The sequence below is a fragment of the Abrus precatorius genome, unplaced genomic scaffold, assembly GCF_003935025.1.
Source record: "Abrus precatorius isolate BTA unplaced genomic scaffold, Abrus_2018 Scaffold4, whole genome shotgun sequence".
Classification (NCBI taxonomy): domain Eukaryota; kingdom Viridiplantae; phylum Streptophyta; class Magnoliopsida; order Fabales; family Fabaceae; genus Abrus; species Abrus precatorius.
Genome location: NW_020874384.1, coordinates 19518279 through 19534552, shown reverse-complemented (window position 1 = coordinate 19534552; position 16274 = coordinate 19518279). Strand labels below are relative to the sequence as shown.

The window sequence follows — 16274 nt, the reverse complement described above, 5'->3', positions numbered from 1 at the left end:
AAATAATGATATTTTAGAACACCCTGTATTGAAGAGGATCCTATCAATCCTACAAGTTTGACCAAAAACATAGATACATCGAACCTCTGCTCGCTCAGAAATCGCATTAATGCTCCAGAGGCAGTTAACTTATCAGATAATTACATTTTCAAATATAATACTTGTTCTGCACAGAATTTTCTATATTGATTTCTTTTTCTTTCCTGATAAATAATGGAACCATACAAGGAATATACAGACCACGAATCCGAAGAATTAGCATTGGGAAAACAAACCTGCAGGAACACGAAACAGAAGATTCAGATCTAAAGTTACATGGCCTTCTTCAAATTAGTTAGGGCATTTATCACAATCAAAACGTGAACGAACGAGAACACTAATAACTCTTGGAATTGTGTGCCTCAATATAGTTCACCAGCAATTAAACATATTATCCGTCACGTTATTTACAAGAAAATTACACAAGTATCATTCAGATGTTTAGGTGAATGTATTAGCTATAAACAAACCTCACGCAAGCTCTCCATTCATAATCAAATACCAAGTTCAAAACTGAAAACTCGACTGAAACTACATATCATTTGACACCGGGGCCATGAAATTATCAATCGTCTTTCTGATGCAAAACACTAGGCAGGCTATTATTACCATTGAGAGCAGCATGATATATTCGTTTTTCGGCTAGTCCAATATCGGAAAGTATCAAATTACCCTGCAAGCAGAACATACAATAGACAAAATAAGCTTGTATCCACAGCAGTTGTACCGTGATATTTAAACAGTATGACAAATGTCAATCCCTTTGCTACAAGCCTACAACAAACGACTGCATTAACAAATATGAGGGAATAATCAACATGGAGGCAAGTGAATTGGGATATTCAGGCATACAATTGAAATAAAGAATGCAAACCAAGGAATGAAACTTTTGACATTCGCCAAACAGCACTTGAAAATGAAAAAAGAGTGCAAGATTTAATAGTATAATAACCCATTTTGCCTCGCTAGATGAAAATGAAAACTAAAGGAATAAAATTAAATATTATACTTAATCAATTGCCATTTAAGAATTTGTATAAGTTTGTTCAGCAAAACAGAAATGGATTATGTGTATGCATGTGTGTGCACACAAACAGACAAGTTGATAATTTTCTATATTTGATTAGTAAAAGTACATGTTGGGCAATATTTTTTTGAGAAATAATTTTTTTTTTTAATCTCTTCCAGAAGTTGGCTAAAATAAACGACTATTTCTCTAAATTAGCTGAACCAAACGTAAATTAAGACTCATTAAACGAATGATCAAAATGACACTTTTCAATCCAATGATATACTTTCCATTGAAACCGGGTTTGAGAGAAATTGTGTACTGTGAATTAAATACAAACCACAAACACCTATTTATACCACCAATCTAATTTCTAGTGTGTGGTACAACTAGCAAAAGTGTCACTAGTGAACCATCTAGGTTAACATCACAAAACTCCTAAAACAAGAAGTCTTAATATTCTAACATTTTCTCAAAAAAAAAAAAAAACACCTTAAATCCACAGTTGAATTGATAGCTCACATTATCTATATCATGGGAAAAAAAGTAAACATAAAATCCAAAATATTTTCTACTGCAACAAAACATTACAAAATTAATTTACAATATACTTTTCACACAAAAAGAATACCAACAAGTACATTATCATGTACCCTTTGCAAAATTTTGAATGCAAAAAGAACCGACAAAAATTGTCAACAGATAGATTGCCCAAAATAAGTTTCTTTAAAGAATTATTGAGTGGTGTAACTAGGTAACGTTATAAAGTGTCAATTTATACACACACGCATAAGTCTGTCTCTAGCTATAGAATAGGTGAACACCTATATATATATCCTTCTTAACCATTTAATAACCCTACAACATCAAATCTATTTCCACCGAGAAACCAGTATAAATACCTCAGTAGCCATTAGCCTTCTAACATTATTAGCATATAGTTTGGGGTCATCCATCTCCTGCTGTGAGGGATAGTAAACAGGAAATTGAACAACCTCCATATAATTTACAAACTGACAGAGGAGAAATATCACATGTCGCACCTGCAAACGTAAATGCAAAACTTAAATTGAGAATAAAAACAAATGCTCCTAAGATCGATGGAAATTTCTCCTAATTAAATTGCAAAAAAATTATTAACAGCACAAACAATTTGTTTCTTGTAGATGATTAGCTCAGAATCATTTGAAGCACAAAAGCAGTTCTACATTTACCTAAAACAAACTACAACCTTTCACACTTCACACAAGTGGAAAGCAAATGTTTTTGAGCAACTTTTCAGCTGTACTACCGACTGTTTGAGTATGAAGTTAAGTGAGTGTGTAGTTGACAACAAAAAAAAGTGAGTGTGTAAAGTGTAAAGAGTTCCAAATGCTTTCTCATAATTTCAAACATCAATTCCGAACAAAGTTTAAAAAACAAGTGACTGTTCACACCTAAGGTACAACTCTAGGTTCAAATATAGCAGTTATCAGAATAGAGCAGCTTAGATATTGGGCATTAGGGTAGCTTCTATTATCAGAATTTTGTGAAAAGCATAAAACTTTATTACTATTGAAGTACTCACCCCAGATATGGAATCCCAGGCGGGGCTAAATCTCTGGTAATGATATCTTAAAATCACAGGAAGTACTGGTGCCTTTGCCAAAAAACCACCAGTCTTGAACGGAAGGAGGAAGTCTCCATTTGTGGTTGTACCTTCTGTATAATACCCAATATTATTAAATTAAATGATTATAAGAACATGGATACACATTAATAACTTAGATACTCCAAATCACTCTTAATAATTAAATGACAGATACAACAAATATAATAATATGACCAATGCCAGTGCCACAAATAATTCACATGCTAGTGGCAAATTAAGTTAATAAACATGAAGAACTTAATGGTATAGAGTGATACTTGAAGATAAAGAAATATGACAGGTGAAATTACAAAGAAAGGAACTTAACATATGAATCTTTAGGCTGAAAAGGGATTTTTAAAGAGAAGATAGTTAGTCAAAAACATAAACATCTTCTTGAGGATGAAAACACAGATGCAGTATTCATTAATTAAATAGGATAAATAAGGTAAAGAAAAGCACCAACTTAATCATCAAATTAATTTTACAATAAATACATGTTGCAAATAAAAGTAGAAAAATCTACATCAATAATTTTACATGCTCACATCCTTACACAATCAATTCACCTTTCTCTTAACACAATAGAGAAAGAGAAGGGGGAGGAATTAAAAAATTTTGAAAATTCAAATAATTGCTGACTAACTATAACTTCCTCTTCTTGAGATTAAATTAGAGGTTGTATATATTGGAGACAACAGGATACCAAATCTTTCCTAAGGCATATATATATTATTGTAGAACAGCATTGAGAACTCAACCCCAATTAGTTAAAAGGATGAATTTGATCACCCTCCTCTCCTCCCCCCACCCCCAAAAAAAATCAATAGGATGATAACCTGGAAATAACATCATGAATGGAGCAGACTTATTCTGATGAGCTTCTCGAATTCTTTCAGTAACAACAGCTGCAAGAAGGTTCACAGATTAGCATCACTAGAGATTTTATCAATCTTCATGTCCTAGAGCAAAGATTGGTTAGCATCACCAGTTACTACACTCTTCTAATTTATATTAAACAGGGCAATTAAATCCCACTTTGACAAACTAATACACATGAAAATATATAACAGAATGACTGTTGGGGCACCTTCAGACAGCAACAAATAGTGTGGGTATATTTAGAAGCCAAAGGAGAAATTCATTCAGATTAAGAAAAATGAAGATTACCTACTTTTGATCCATTGTCATTTGTCAATGCAAAGAATTTGGAATGTTAATATTACATGTGATGCCACCAAACAGACTGAATGAAACTTTTACTATAAGTCAAATTCCTTAATTACCAGCAATGATTGGGCATTCTCTTTTTATAAATGGAATGTAGACTAGATAGAGTTTTATATTGGCTGATCTAATTTATACCTTACAATAAAACAATTAGGAGGTACATCTATACCGTAGAAAATTTAAAAATTCAAGATGCAAAAGACATAATGCAGTGTGCCATTAAAAATGTGAAGAGAAGAACCAGACAAAGCACAGGATGAGGAGTGAAACAAGGGATTTTACATTCCTTTACTTTGTTTAAATTGCACACATTTTCATAATTATAACAATGGCACATAAACCAAAAATATATACACCTGAAACACCCTTGAAGTCCGATGACTTTGATTCCCGCTGAACATAGACACAACCAAGGCACTTGCTGTCATGATAAACATACAAAAATATATAAGCACCAGATTTTGAATAATTCCATAGAATGAAAAGATAATACATATTGAATCATATAAAATGCAGCATTCTTATTTCTTGAACTTTATGTTAATTAACAATCATATAAACGTCAATTTTGAATTAAAATTTGAGAAAAGAATAAAGAGCAGAACACCTCAAGATCTAAAGAAATAAAAAAAAAAAAGCAATAAGATCTAAGTTAGCAATAATCCATAATGAACCAATTCAAACCAACAGACCTGATGAGACCAACAAGAGGAAGTTTAGCCACTGATCTCTTCATCGATGAAATCCAAGATTTAAATAAAAATTTTGAAAAAAAATGTCAGTAACAAACATATGTACAAGATACATTCATCGCCATAAAGAATAAAAATTGTAACATAACAAACCTTAGCAACAAAACTTGGGAACGAGGATGACATGTGATATAAAATATCCAAGTATGACACATGATTAGATATTATGACACCAGGTCTTCCCAACTCTTCAGGCTGATGCTTGTCTTCCTTCTTAAATTGAAGCAGACAAAAAAAATTAGCTGGAACTAAAATCAAATGCCAAGAAAGAACATTTAAGAAAGAAAAAATAACAAAATATTTGTTTCAGTTTCAATAGTGAATTAACATCACTTTCCAATATTAGGCATGTGCTGATTATCTTGTTACTTTTTATAACTGAAACGAGAAATACAATGCGTGAGTAAATGACATCTATTAATAATATCTGAAAAACTGCTATCCTAAACTAAACGACAAGCAATATTCTTTTGTTTCTTCAAAGACAAAAAGAAAGAAAACATAAGACTAATCTCTCCAGAAACAATACAGCATTGCCATTTCAAAACCAATACAATTTTCATTAAGCAGTAATCATCTTGCCATTTAGAATGCAGTAAACAACCAGAAACACCTCAAAGATAAAGTTTAGCGAAAAAAAAAATCATATCTATCCTCCGTATAACTTTGAAGCATTAAATAGCTCTGACTTTTTCAGTCAATAAATTCCTCTTTTAATTAATTAGGCATATTTATTAGGAGGAAACCATAGCAACAGATCACTCTCTTAGCATAACGATAAGCTAAATTTTACGTTATGGCTGTGCATTGATTCGAAGGAATCGCATAACAAACAGATGGATTTCAGTGTCGACAAACTGTGAAACAGAATAAGGCAAAACACTGAAAAACAATGAAGTAATAAAGCAGGTAACAAAAGTGATACCTGAGAGGTAGAGTTGAGAACAGCATGGCGGGATTCGGGGATCCAATAAAAGCCGAAAATGAAGAGCATGGCTCTAGAGAGAGCTCTCCCACAGGCAACAATAACGGTTCTCCTCCAGCCACCCATGTGAGCGTAATCTTCTTGCTCGTCCTCACGATTAGGCGCAGAGAAGAGTGTACAAACCCTACAAATGAAGTAATAGAAGAGCAAGATGGTGACAGCGAGAAGGACTCTAATAGGGAGAAGAGTAACTAAAGCGAAACCGAGCAAGAGCTTCTCCTTTGTAGGCAACTCTCCGCGACCCATAGTTCCGTACACGTCGCGCCTAACATACGCGGCGAATTTCTTCTCGAGGTCTTGGAGTTCCACCGCGCTGTCGGAGAAGAGCGACTCCGACTTCAGCAGAGGACGATCATCCCGAATGCTATTGCTATTGCCATTTGATTTCGGCGGTTTCGAATTCAGGTCTTTAAGTTCTGACTCCATAGTTGAATCGATGCTGCGATTGATTGCTGTTTCTGATTACTCTTTCTCTTCCATATACATATAAGAAAGGGTAGATTTAGGGTTTTGGTAAGAGAGAGAGAGGGAAATGCAGCGACACGCAGAGAGAGATAAGGAACACGAAATGCTTGCTTGCGTGCGTGCTTTTGTTTATGCGGATCTGGCAAATAATGCTCACGCGATCCTCACTCTGGTGGGATTATTATTATTGTTTTGATGAAACGTTTGAACATTTTCTTCATTCAAAACAAAATATAATCTTCGGGATATATCTAGGAGGTTATTGCTACGTAAATTTAAAGGGTATTCTAGTTTAAGGTGGTTAATATTTTTTTAATTAAATCACGAATTTTATTATTTATAACGATTATTTTACGTATAAAAAAATATTAAACTTTCTCAATTATAAAAATACAGTTAATTTTGTTTATTTAAAAATTAAAACTTTAAAGTATATTATATTTTATTTTTTAAATTAAAAATTTGTTTTTAAAATAGAAATAAAACTTGTTTTAAATATTATTATTTTAAAAGAAAAGTTATAATATGAGCAAAAAAAGAAAAGTTATAAGACTTGAGGAAAAAAAAAACATATAAACAAATAGCCAATTATTCACCGATGGAGGGGCATAAGAATATAAAATTTATCTGTTTTAGACCTATCAAATTTAACTCAAAATAATAAAAGGTAATACTGTCATTTTTAATTAAATAGATTAATTTTATATAATCTATTCAATAAAATATATCTTACAGTCTTCACTTTAAATTAAAGTAACACTGTTTAGCAAAGTAAAAGGTTATCAAAACATGTGAATCTTTATTTTAAAATTTTTTTAAATTATTTAAACAAAAATATTTTATGAATTTATTTTCTGTATTGAATTTTTTATTTTTTATAATGTATTTTAAAAAAATCTCTCTTTAATATAATAAAATATGTATTGTTAACAATATTAATATATATCTTTTAAAATTTTATTAATTTAAAAATAAAATATCTTGGATTTTTATTTTAAAAAATATGTTAGTTCAATAAAATCTGGCAATACATTAAAAATGTCACTGATTAATGATAAAGAAAAAAAAATACAGAAATTCGAATGGTTTAAACTGGGAATTTGATCGGCTTTGTATCATGTAGGGTCTGTTTGGAAAAACAAAACAAAAAAAAAAAAAACAAAATTTACAGGTTTAACAGTGGACAATGGCTGAGAGAAAAAACAAAAAAGAGTACAAAGCCAGCTGATCTAAATAAATAACTAGTTAACTACGGTAATAGATTTTACTGATAGAAAGTGAACTCCAAGTCAGATATTTACAGTTTAAGGGGGGAATCCAAAAAATATTTTATACGTGTCTAAGCACAAAGGTTAAAAATGATAACGACGTGGGTGTAATTGAATGAATAATTATTTGGAGCATTTCCTCGTAAAGGTTAAATTATATATTAATTTTTTAATCTGATGTGCTATATATACAAATACATTTAGGATATTGAACAGAAAAATTCATTTTTTTAAAATTCTTAATAAGGCTGAAAACAGCCCAAGAAAGAAAACAAGGCCGAAGGGCCTGCTTGAGGAAAACAAGTCTAAAGGTTTGGGGGTGAAAGGTTGATTTTGGGCCGGGCCGGGCCATGTTGAGCGATGTTGTAATATAGGCGCTGAATGGTAGTGAGTGGTCACATAACATAGCCGTTGGGTAATGTCTACCGAACGCGAATACGTGGCCTTTTGGTGAGGAGACTTAGGATTCTTTTTCTTAACGGTAAGCAACCATCCAAACAACAAACGAAACACAGGCCAATGCCCACACCACACCCAATTCTTAACGTTACCGAACAAGTGTGAGTGTGACCCTTCGCCTAAGCTAAGCTAACCCTTCCCATATTTCATTACTTATCTCCCCCTCTAGAATTTCCCACTTCACTTCACTTCCACCTATCATTCCAAGATTTTCAAAATAAATAAACACCAAAATGCCCGTCGCCACTAAGCTTCGCTCTTACGCTAAACCCGCTTCTGAACCGCGAGCCATTTTGAAACCCGCCGGAAACAGAGTCGCTGTTTCTGAAGAGCCGAAACGCGAGAAGGAGAACATGAAGAATCCGCAGCGCACGAGAAAAGAGGCACCGCAAATTCCTGACTCCGTTGTGCAAAGTAACGTGTCTTTAGACAGCACTTGTTCCTTGGATTCGTCTGGCAAAAAGGTAAACTCCGGAACTGCAAGTAGGAGAAGCGTGAAGCGTAACGGGTTTAAGCCCGTAAGGGTTGTGCCCGATGCCATGGATGTAGCTACCTTGAACACGCCTTTCAAGACCACGGCACCGCCCAAGAGATGCGAATGGATCACTCCAAATTCTGGTAAGTGTCAAGTATCCAGATACTTTTTCATTTTTCACGGGGAAAACCATTCGTATAACACACACACAGCGAGGAGTTATAGATTCACCGAGTAACGTGACATAAAGAGTATCAATCCCCCTTGTTTTTATAATTTTAAGTTGTTTTTATCTGTACCGATATCCAATTTTAAATTATAGTAAAATAGTATTTTTATATTAAAATGATTATTAAAAAGCTCTTATTTTTTATTTCAAATATATTATCATTTGTACGTTCTTAGTTTCCTTAAAATAAAATTTTGGATTTAAATTTTGTCATTAAATTTATTTCTTAAAGTTAAAATATCGTTATAGTAGTACTTATGAAAAATTAAGTAATAAAATCTTTTAAACTTAATTGATTAACAAAATCAAATTTAATGATAAATTAAATCTCTGAGAAACTAAGCTACTACACTCTTTGAGAATTATATATGAAAATTTTGAAGAACTAATTTGATAATAAAAATATTTTAAAGTTTAATGTGATGGTAATACATGTAAGTTTGAAGAGTTTTTCTCTGATATTGAATTTAGAAGTTAGCTTTTTTTAATTATTTATTCCTTAAAAAAGTATTTTTGTTAACGTGAGTCTTCAAAGTTAATTTTAAGTAATTAAAATTAAATGGCTTTTATTTTAAAAGATTGTTTCATTAAATTACATATACTTAAAAAAGAGAATCTTAATTTTTAAAAATATATCGTTATCTTTAGTTTAATTTAAAGTGAAAGAATTATATTTTTAAGTTAAAGTTATTTAATGATATTTTAATCTTTTATGCAAAACTTTGTGTGACAATTATTTCTGAAACAGAACAAATATTTACCGACTATTATCGATATTTAATCGATCTGTATATATATATATATATATATATATATGTAATTGTAAATGTTTGACCGCTGATACCATAGTACCATATTTATGAAGAAACAGGATTGCATACTATCTGTGTTCTTCGCTACTGATGGTGATTATGGTCGAAAATGTGTTTTGTTTTGTAAGTGTGATCGGTTATTTATTTACAGTGTACCAAAAATAATATTGAAAAATTCGAAATACCTTGGTTTTTTTTTTTCCTCTAGAGATGCATGATGAATTGGATTAAACTAATTACCAATATTTGAATGATTACAATCATAGTGCTGCGCCTTCTACACGTCGCATCATAAATTGAGCCCTAATAATAGAGAAGGGCCTGCCATGACAAGTATCCGTTTAAGTATGGACATTAAGTGAGATTATGGTGGTGTTTCATCAAAGAGTTGCCTTCAGCTTTGTAGCCTAATACCCCACCTTTATGAATCAAGTTAATGAAGGCGGTGAGATATGGACTTGCATTCTTCTGGTCTATTCACTTCCCATATATGTGCTTTCTTCGTAGCTAAAAAATCTGAGGCAGGTTGCCCCCACAAAGGGGTCGCATTGAAAGGCATCTAAAGGATTGGATTTTCGAGTAGATGGTAGAGAGAACAAATTATTTATTTTTAAAAACAAATGTTTTTTATTCGATTTTTTTTATAAAAGAAATAAAACAATAGATTGATATAAATTTAATGCATTATATTTGAATCCTTTTCTTCGAAAATTCTACTCTTAAACGTACACTAGAGTACATAATTTGGTTTTGCTTTCTAGTTGATTTTCCTCTTTGCCTCTTTTATTTTAAATGTCATTTTAGCTTTTGATTTCGTGTTTGTATCTACTTTTGTGATAGATTCAAATTTCCAATACTGTAATAGGGGATGGGGAACTTCATTTTTGGCAAAGGATGCTTCCACTTAGATTTAACTAGAGGGTGCATATAAACCCCACCGACAGATTACCTTAACAATAAACGTTATTTTATTCTAAGCAGACCCTCTCTATATTGCTTTCCACGATGAAGAGTGGGGTGTTCCAGTTGACGATGATAGAAAGTTATTTGAGCTTCTAGTCTTTTCACAAGCATTAGCAGAACACAGTTGGCCAGCAATTCTTAAACAGAGAGATATTTTCAGGCATGTCTATCGAGTATTGATCTATAGATCTACCAAATTTTTAAACCATGACACTTTACATGAATACGTGTTATCTGACTCTTACTATTTGAAATCTGTGATAGGAAGCTTTTTGAAAATTTTGAACCATCATCACTTGCACAGTTTACTGAAAAGAAGTTGCTAACACTGAAAATAAAAGGCAACTCATTGTTGTCAGAACCAAAGCTCCGTGCCATTGTGGAAAATGCTAAACAACTACTCAAGGTAACTCCAAAGTTAATGCTGCATGCATGTGTTTTAAGCAAAGATATTAGAATGGCCATTGATTTATCCTTTTACAGATCAAGCAGGAGTTCGGTTCATTCAGCAATTACTGCTGGAGATTTGTTAACCGGAAACCAATAAGAAATGAATTTAGATACGGACGTCAAGTACCTGTGAAGACCCCAAAAGCGGAACTCATTAGCAAGGACATGATGCGCAGAGGATTCCAATGTGTGGGACCGACTGTAGTTTATTCGTTCATGCAGGTAGCAGGGCTCGTTAATGACCACCTATTAACATGCTACAGGTACCAGGAATGCAATGTGACAACCAAAAACGAATTGAAAACTGAGATTAATGATGAGAAGGTACAAAATGAAACCACGGAGTTGACACAAATTCAATTACTGAAGGTCGTTTAATTGGAGAAGACGTTCCAAGACGTGGGGTCGATAGTGTTACTTTTCTTATTATTGTATGCTATGTAATTTTATTTCATTCTTTCTTAATTTGTTTGTATGTCACCTAACCTAACCAGAAAATAATATGTATCATCTTGTTCTTTGGTATTCCCACGTGAAGGTGCATGTTTCTTTTAATATACTTGTTGATAAGTTATTGTTCGGCTCTGTTTCTCTGTTCTGTAACAAATATCCAACTTAATCATGCTTCCCTGTATAATTGATAAAGCATTGGTTCCATGTCCCACTCTATTATATGTTCTTCAGCTTTTTTAGAAAACTACTATAGTAAGTTCACAATCCATTTGTTAAGAAGGGAGAACCGTCAGTCTCTCCAGTCTCAAGAGGCCTTTTGCATAGGTTGTCTAACGTTTGGGTCCCTTGCCTTGCCCTTTGCTCATCACGGTTTTTCCCACGGAAATTTTCTAGCTTCTCCATACTCTCACAGGCAGATTTCATCTTAAAATGAATTGTTATGAGAAAATAATTTTAAAAAACTCAAAAAAGGCCTTCTAATGGATAAATTTTCATATCAATTCTTGTAATTTTACATTTATTTTACTTAAATTTACTTTCTATCCTCTCGTTCTTTCCAGTGTTAGAATAAAACCATACGTTGAATAACTTTTTTTTTATCAAAAGAAAATTTACCAATTCAATAGTTTAATTTAAGATTATTATAAAATATATCAAATTTGCAAAGAATTTTTTTTGTTTTAAATTTTAATTAATACTCTATTTTCTCACTATATTTTAATAAATAATATTTTATTTAAATATAAGTAAATAGCTATTGTTGGGTTTCGTGATAATATTACAAGAAATAATGATTAAATTAATAAAATTTATTTTTAATAATAATGTTATTAAAACTATAATTTTACTAAATTTGACATGATATATCATCTGACCCTTATTTCTATCTTTCTTTCTTTTTTACCCTTTTTTTTTTAATTCTTCACCCATTTTACATCTTAAAAAGGAGTGTCAAAATATTATTATTTTTCAAATCTCCACAATACATACGAAATAACTCAGAAGATTGACCTGCCTTAATCATAGCTAAAATTATATTTAGTTGGGCTTTGTGATTCTGACAACTAAAATTAGATTTACATTATTACTATGCATACCTTTTATAATTATCTTGTTTATTTTGTTATCATATTATTTATTTTATCTTATACTTTCCTTTTTTTCTCTCCAAACATCTCTCGTAGTTGTAAAAAAGTCATAAGAATAAAATTTCTCGGTCAGACAGGAATCCATCAATGAAGACAGAATCCGATTGCATTGTTTTGCTAAACAAAAATTTCTGAACATTTAAATTGGTCTAGTTAGCATCGGCATTGCGGTAGGCCGTTTATATGTAGACACCAGGATCTCTTCCCCTCCGTAGACTGTAGGTGTATCTTCTTTGGATAGAGAGAAGAAACCGCATCGAAAAAGCAGTGAATTGAAGGGAAAAAAAAAACAATTCTTATTCTATTTGTTTAGATGTTTAAAATAGGAAGCAAATTGAGATGTTAAAAAAAAGGTGAATAAATGAAGAGTTTTGGATATAATTAACATAAAATGGCCATGACATCTGAATACTTGCCGATCACAGCTACTTGCGCCAAGAGAGGTGAACGATTTAGTAACTGTTAACTTTGTTTTTCGACACCCGAAATTGAACCAACAACGTTGGGGTCTCACTCTGACATGACCCGCCCGCATGGAGTAGCAATTTTGCTAGCTTCCTAACTAGGCGTCTTCCCACTTCCAAGCGTGAGCTCCAAATCATCCAATCCCACTTCATGAATCCTCTCCCCAACCCAAGGCTTCACCTGCACCCCAAACTCAGCCTCTGAACTTCTCATCTCTTGGATTCTGTTATCCCCGGGGAGGTTGAGCTGCTTACTCACAGGTTTGATGAAGTTCAAAGTGGGAGAGATTGGCAGAGCAGAAGCAGAAGGTGCAAATGCTTGGAAGTTGAGCCACTGGCCAGACTCAACAGTGGAGGTGTCAGACTCATCACATTCGGGAATAGTGGGTGGGGTATAAAGGTGGCGGTGTGTTGGGCTAGCAGGGGCAGAAGCTGCAAAGAAAGGGTGGTTGTGGTTGTGGTTGTAGTTGTGATTGTGATGGTGATTGTGGTTGAAGGATGCCATAGATGCTTTGGCAATTGAGTCCCATGTGGGAATTGGTTTAGGATTTCTGGAAGTTGGCGAGGAGAGAGGTGGGGTGACAGGGGCGCTGTTTGATATCCTCAGAGGAGGGAGAGACGCAGGGAACACGTTACGAATGTAGGGAATGAGGTTTGATGGGTTGTTGGCAATGGCATCCAAACGAGAAGGGCTGGGGAAAGAGGAGGACGAAGGGCTTACTTGGTAGGATGGAATTGGACTCGGAAATGATGACGAAAGAGGACTTGGATTTTGTGAAGAAAAAGGAGTGTTTCTGTTAGAAGTGCCTACACCATCACCTGGTGGTGGTGCCCTGCATCCCTATTTCACAAACAAACAACATCATGTCCCAAAACAGATTAGTAGATAGTATATCATACATCAAAAATGCTAATTAATCCTGAATTAAATGTTAAAAAAATTAAAACTAAAAAAATTATTAATTAACCATTGAAATACTGGTTGACTACGCGCCTTAAATGAAATAAAGGCAATGAGGCAATTTTGTTCAATTATTACAGCACTTAAAACCACATACCATTACCAAAGACGCTTAATTGTTAGAAACTAGAAAGTTTCATTGCATAGGAAATGAATCGATGTTACATACTTAGATAGCTACTAATTGACTAAATAACAACAGATTCTCGATTCTTCTCTCTCTCAAGCATAGATTCGTTCGAACAAGAAAATTTCGAAAATAGAAACCAGTTTGATCCGAAGTGCATTAGGCAATTAAAGAGATTTGAATCGAATCGCGAACAAAATTGCGAGATACAAAATCGGAAAACGAGATCTCCAAGAACATTGAAGTGTGATAGACTTAGAAGGTACCTTGCGATATGTGGTGCCGTCGTCTTCGACGGTCCAACCAGCTTCAGCGCAGAGAGCCTTCAAGACCTCGTTGTTGTCACAGTGTTTGGGCAAATTGTAGTTACCCTGAGCCCTAAGGCCAGAGTAAATCTTCGCTGCTATGGCTCTTCTCCGCCTCTCTCTCCTCCGGTTGTTCTCCCTCTCCCTCCACGACGGCTTCCTCCGATTCGTGGCCGCCGACGTTGCTCCGTCCGAAGTCATCCTCAGTCGTCCTCCCCTGGGCCGCGTTGCAGCTGATTAAAACCCAGACGAACACAGCACCAATGGCCTCACGAGGAATGAATGCGCTTCCTCGCTGGATGTTCTACTTCTTACTTCTATAACACTCTCTCCGTTTAACAACAGATCAATCATTCAAGCCAGTTCAGGGGTTATTATATCCTGCGTGAGGCCTCACTGAATCGCGTGGGGCAGCCTATCATCAGCGCCGTTAAAAGATGAACGGCGGGATTGATGGAGACGCAAGTGAATAAAAGCGAGGTGGGATTTGCCGCGCCGAGGCCTTGCATAACATGTGGAGTGCCTTCTGATAACCTAATTATTAGTGGCGGTGGGGCCCACGTACCGGCTTGGCTTGGCTCGGCTCGCGCTGGATTCATTGAGCTTCGATTTTCGAGGGTGGGAATATGCCAAAACGCTTTTGCCTTTGCCTTTTGTTTGTGTTGGAGCTTTTTCTTTTTCCAGTTCATCTTTTAAACTTTAATGGGTCAAACTTTGAAGCTCCAAAGCTTAGTTACTCCGTTCCAGACAGATTGAATACACCCACGCATCGGGTCCTCACCTCACGTTTTATTTCAGCCCACAGAACATCATCGTGTGGAGACCCGACCCGGGTTCCGCGTGAAGAAGTTTGGCAACAGGCATGAATATAATGATGTGATGCATGTCCCCCACACCCACAAAAGCTTTGTCCAATTTTGTTTGTTTTTTTTTCATCTTTTATATTTTACTGTTGGCGTATTTTCATACAACCAATAATATTGACTTCTCCCAAGTCGATACTGCATTCATTAATGTATTATTTTGGTTTTTTAATCTTTTTTTACTTCATTTTTTTAATTGTAACAGTCAAGTTTTTTTTGTTAATCTTCTTTTTTACATAAAACTTGTAACTTTTTCACCCGTAACTATTGATGGGTTGAAATGGATTTAAGATATAGATATTAATTTACCAAGTTTTGAAGCTAAAAATTTGATAGATTTTTATAAGAGTTGAAGTTAGTATTGCAAGAGAAGAAGGATTTTAGATTTCTTAATTTTAAGAAAAACATGATGTTTTGATTTGCAAACATTGACTAAAGAGAACTTTAAACGGTTTAATTACTTCGTTGTAGTAATTGAAATTTTTAGAAGACTAATTTTAAATTAAAAAATATTCCTAGATCAAAATTCCACCCTAATCATAATAGAGAGACTAATATTGTTTAAATAAAATGTGCATGCCACACGTAATAATTAAATTAATAATTTAATGCAAAACTCGCTAATTTAGATATTGTTTCGTTTGATCACAGTCTTAAATATAAGATCAATCTGATAATTACAACAGTGAGATATTTTAGCTAAGAAACTCAAAGCAGTAAAAACACTTTAAAAGAGATAATTAAATGTATCAGGTAATTCAAAACTAATTAACTATTAAAGTTACAATAAAATATATACATATATAAAGAAAATGTTAAATTGTCAAAAACTATTCTTTCAATTTTATTACAATAAAAATCTAACTCTGAAACATGCTTTAAAAATTTACCGCTCGCTTGTGACATAAAAAAGAAAAAAACTGCTTTAAATATTGGTAAATATCCCGACAAAACACCAACTATTGTAAGAAATCCGAATGCGACAATACATGTTTTAATGTGAACATGGTTTACGGCTCAAGGAAAAAGTGAGCTTGGTTTTGTAACATCCATAAGGACAATGAAAGAATGATTGGAGTAATGCATAAAATGTGTGAGGTTATATTTGTCTAGTTTTTAACATGTTCGTTTAAATAATATTATTTTGAAACCTCTTAAATTTTTAGGAAAATTAATTAAAAGTAAAA

At 33.6% G+C, this 16274-nt stretch overlaps 3 protein-coding genes across 8 annotated transcripts; 1 reads left to right on the top strand and 2 right to left on the bottom strand.

Annotated features, from left to right (window-relative positions):
- Window positions 1-4: 4 nt before the first annotated feature.
- Window positions 5-6342, bottom strand: LOC113864668 (lysophospholipid acyltransferase LPEAT1). Of its 5 annotated transcripts, none has more exons than XM_027498655.1 (9): window positions 5586-6342; window positions 4754-4870; window positions 4601-4638; window positions 4265-4329; window positions 3518-3586; window positions 2616-2749; window positions 1951-2091; window positions 649-712; window positions 5-275 (listed from the first exon to the last, which is right to left on the bottom strand). In XM_027498655.1, exons 1-9 carry the CDS (start codon window positions 6069-6071, stop codon window positions 256-258), a joined length of 1134 nt encoding a protein of 377 aa, XP_027354456.1. In that variant the 5' UTR covers window positions 6072-6342; the 3' UTR covers window positions 5-255. The 5 variants fall into 5 exon arrangements, 4 of the variants coding, with proteins under 4 accessions (XP_027354456.1, XP_027354455.1, XP_027354453.1 ...); XM_027498654.1 differs by having other exon boundaries at window positions 13-275; window positions 4754-4873; XR_003504898.1 differs by having other exon boundaries at window positions 112-275; window positions 510-712.
- A 1520-nt stretch (window positions 6343-7862) lies between these two features.
- Window positions 7863-11384, top strand: LOC113864669 (DNA-3-methyladenine glycosylase 1). Its single transcript, XM_027498656.1, has 4 exons — window positions 7863-8455; window positions 10335-10476; window positions 10581-10722; window positions 10800-11384. Exons 1-4 carry the CDS (start codon window positions 8071-8073, stop codon window positions 11142-11144), a joined length of 1014 nt encoding a protein of 337 aa, XP_027354457.1. The 5' UTR covers window positions 7863-8070; the 3' UTR covers window positions 11145-11384.
- Window positions 11385-12687: 1303 nt separating this feature from the next.
- On the bottom strand, window positions 12688-14554 carry LOC113864670 (protein BRASSINAZOLE-RESISTANT 1). 2 transcript variants are annotated; one of them, XM_027498658.1, is made up of 3 exons: window positions 14186-14554; window positions 13352-13672; window positions 12713-13276 (listed from the first exon to the last, which is right to left on the bottom strand). In XM_027498658.1, exons 1-3 carry the CDS (start codon window positions 14423-14425, stop codon window positions 12926-12928), a joined length of 912 nt encoding a protein of 303 aa, XP_027354459.1. In that variant the 5' UTR covers window positions 14426-14554; the 3' UTR covers window positions 12713-12925. The 2 variants fall into 2 exon arrangements, with proteins under 2 accessions (XP_027354458.1, XP_027354459.1); XM_027498657.1 differs by having other exon boundaries at window positions 12688-13672.
- Window positions 14555-16274: the final 1720 nt, after the last annotated feature.

Bases quoted from the DNA above. Each gene is read 5' to 3' on its own strand.
- LOC113864669 (XM_027498656.1), top strand. From the start codon at position 8,071: ATGCCCGTCGCCACTAAGCTTCGCTCTTACGCTAAACCCGCTTCTGAA. The intron at 10,477-10,580 runs GCATGTCTATCG...AATCTGTGATAG, and splicing joins AAACAGAGAGATATTTTCAG to GAAGCTTTTTGAAAATTTTG. The intron at 10,723-10,799 runs GTAACTCCAAAG...ATCCTTTTACAG, and splicing joins ATGCTAAACAACTACTCAAG to ATCAAGCAGGAGTTCGGTTC.
- LOC113864668 (XM_027498652.1), bottom strand. From the start codon at position 6,071: ATGGAGTCAGAACTTAAAGACCTGAATTCGAAACCGCCGAAATCAAAT. The intron at 4,874-5,585 runs GTATCACTTTTG...CTTCAATTTAAG, and splicing joins TTCTCAACTCTACCTCTCAG to AAGGAAGACAAGCATCAGCC. The intron at 713-1,950 runs GTATTTATACTG...TTCTGCTTGCAG, and splicing joins GAAGGCTAATGGCTACTGAG to GGTAATTTGATACTTTCCGA.
- LOC113864670 (XM_027498657.1), bottom strand. From the start codon at position 14,425: ATGACTTCGGACGGAGCAACGTCGGCGGCCACGAATCGGAGGAAGCCG. The intron at 13,673-14,185 runs GTACCTTCTAAG...TTTGTGAAATAG, and splicing joins ACGGCACCACATATCGCAAG to GGATGCAGGGCACCACCACC.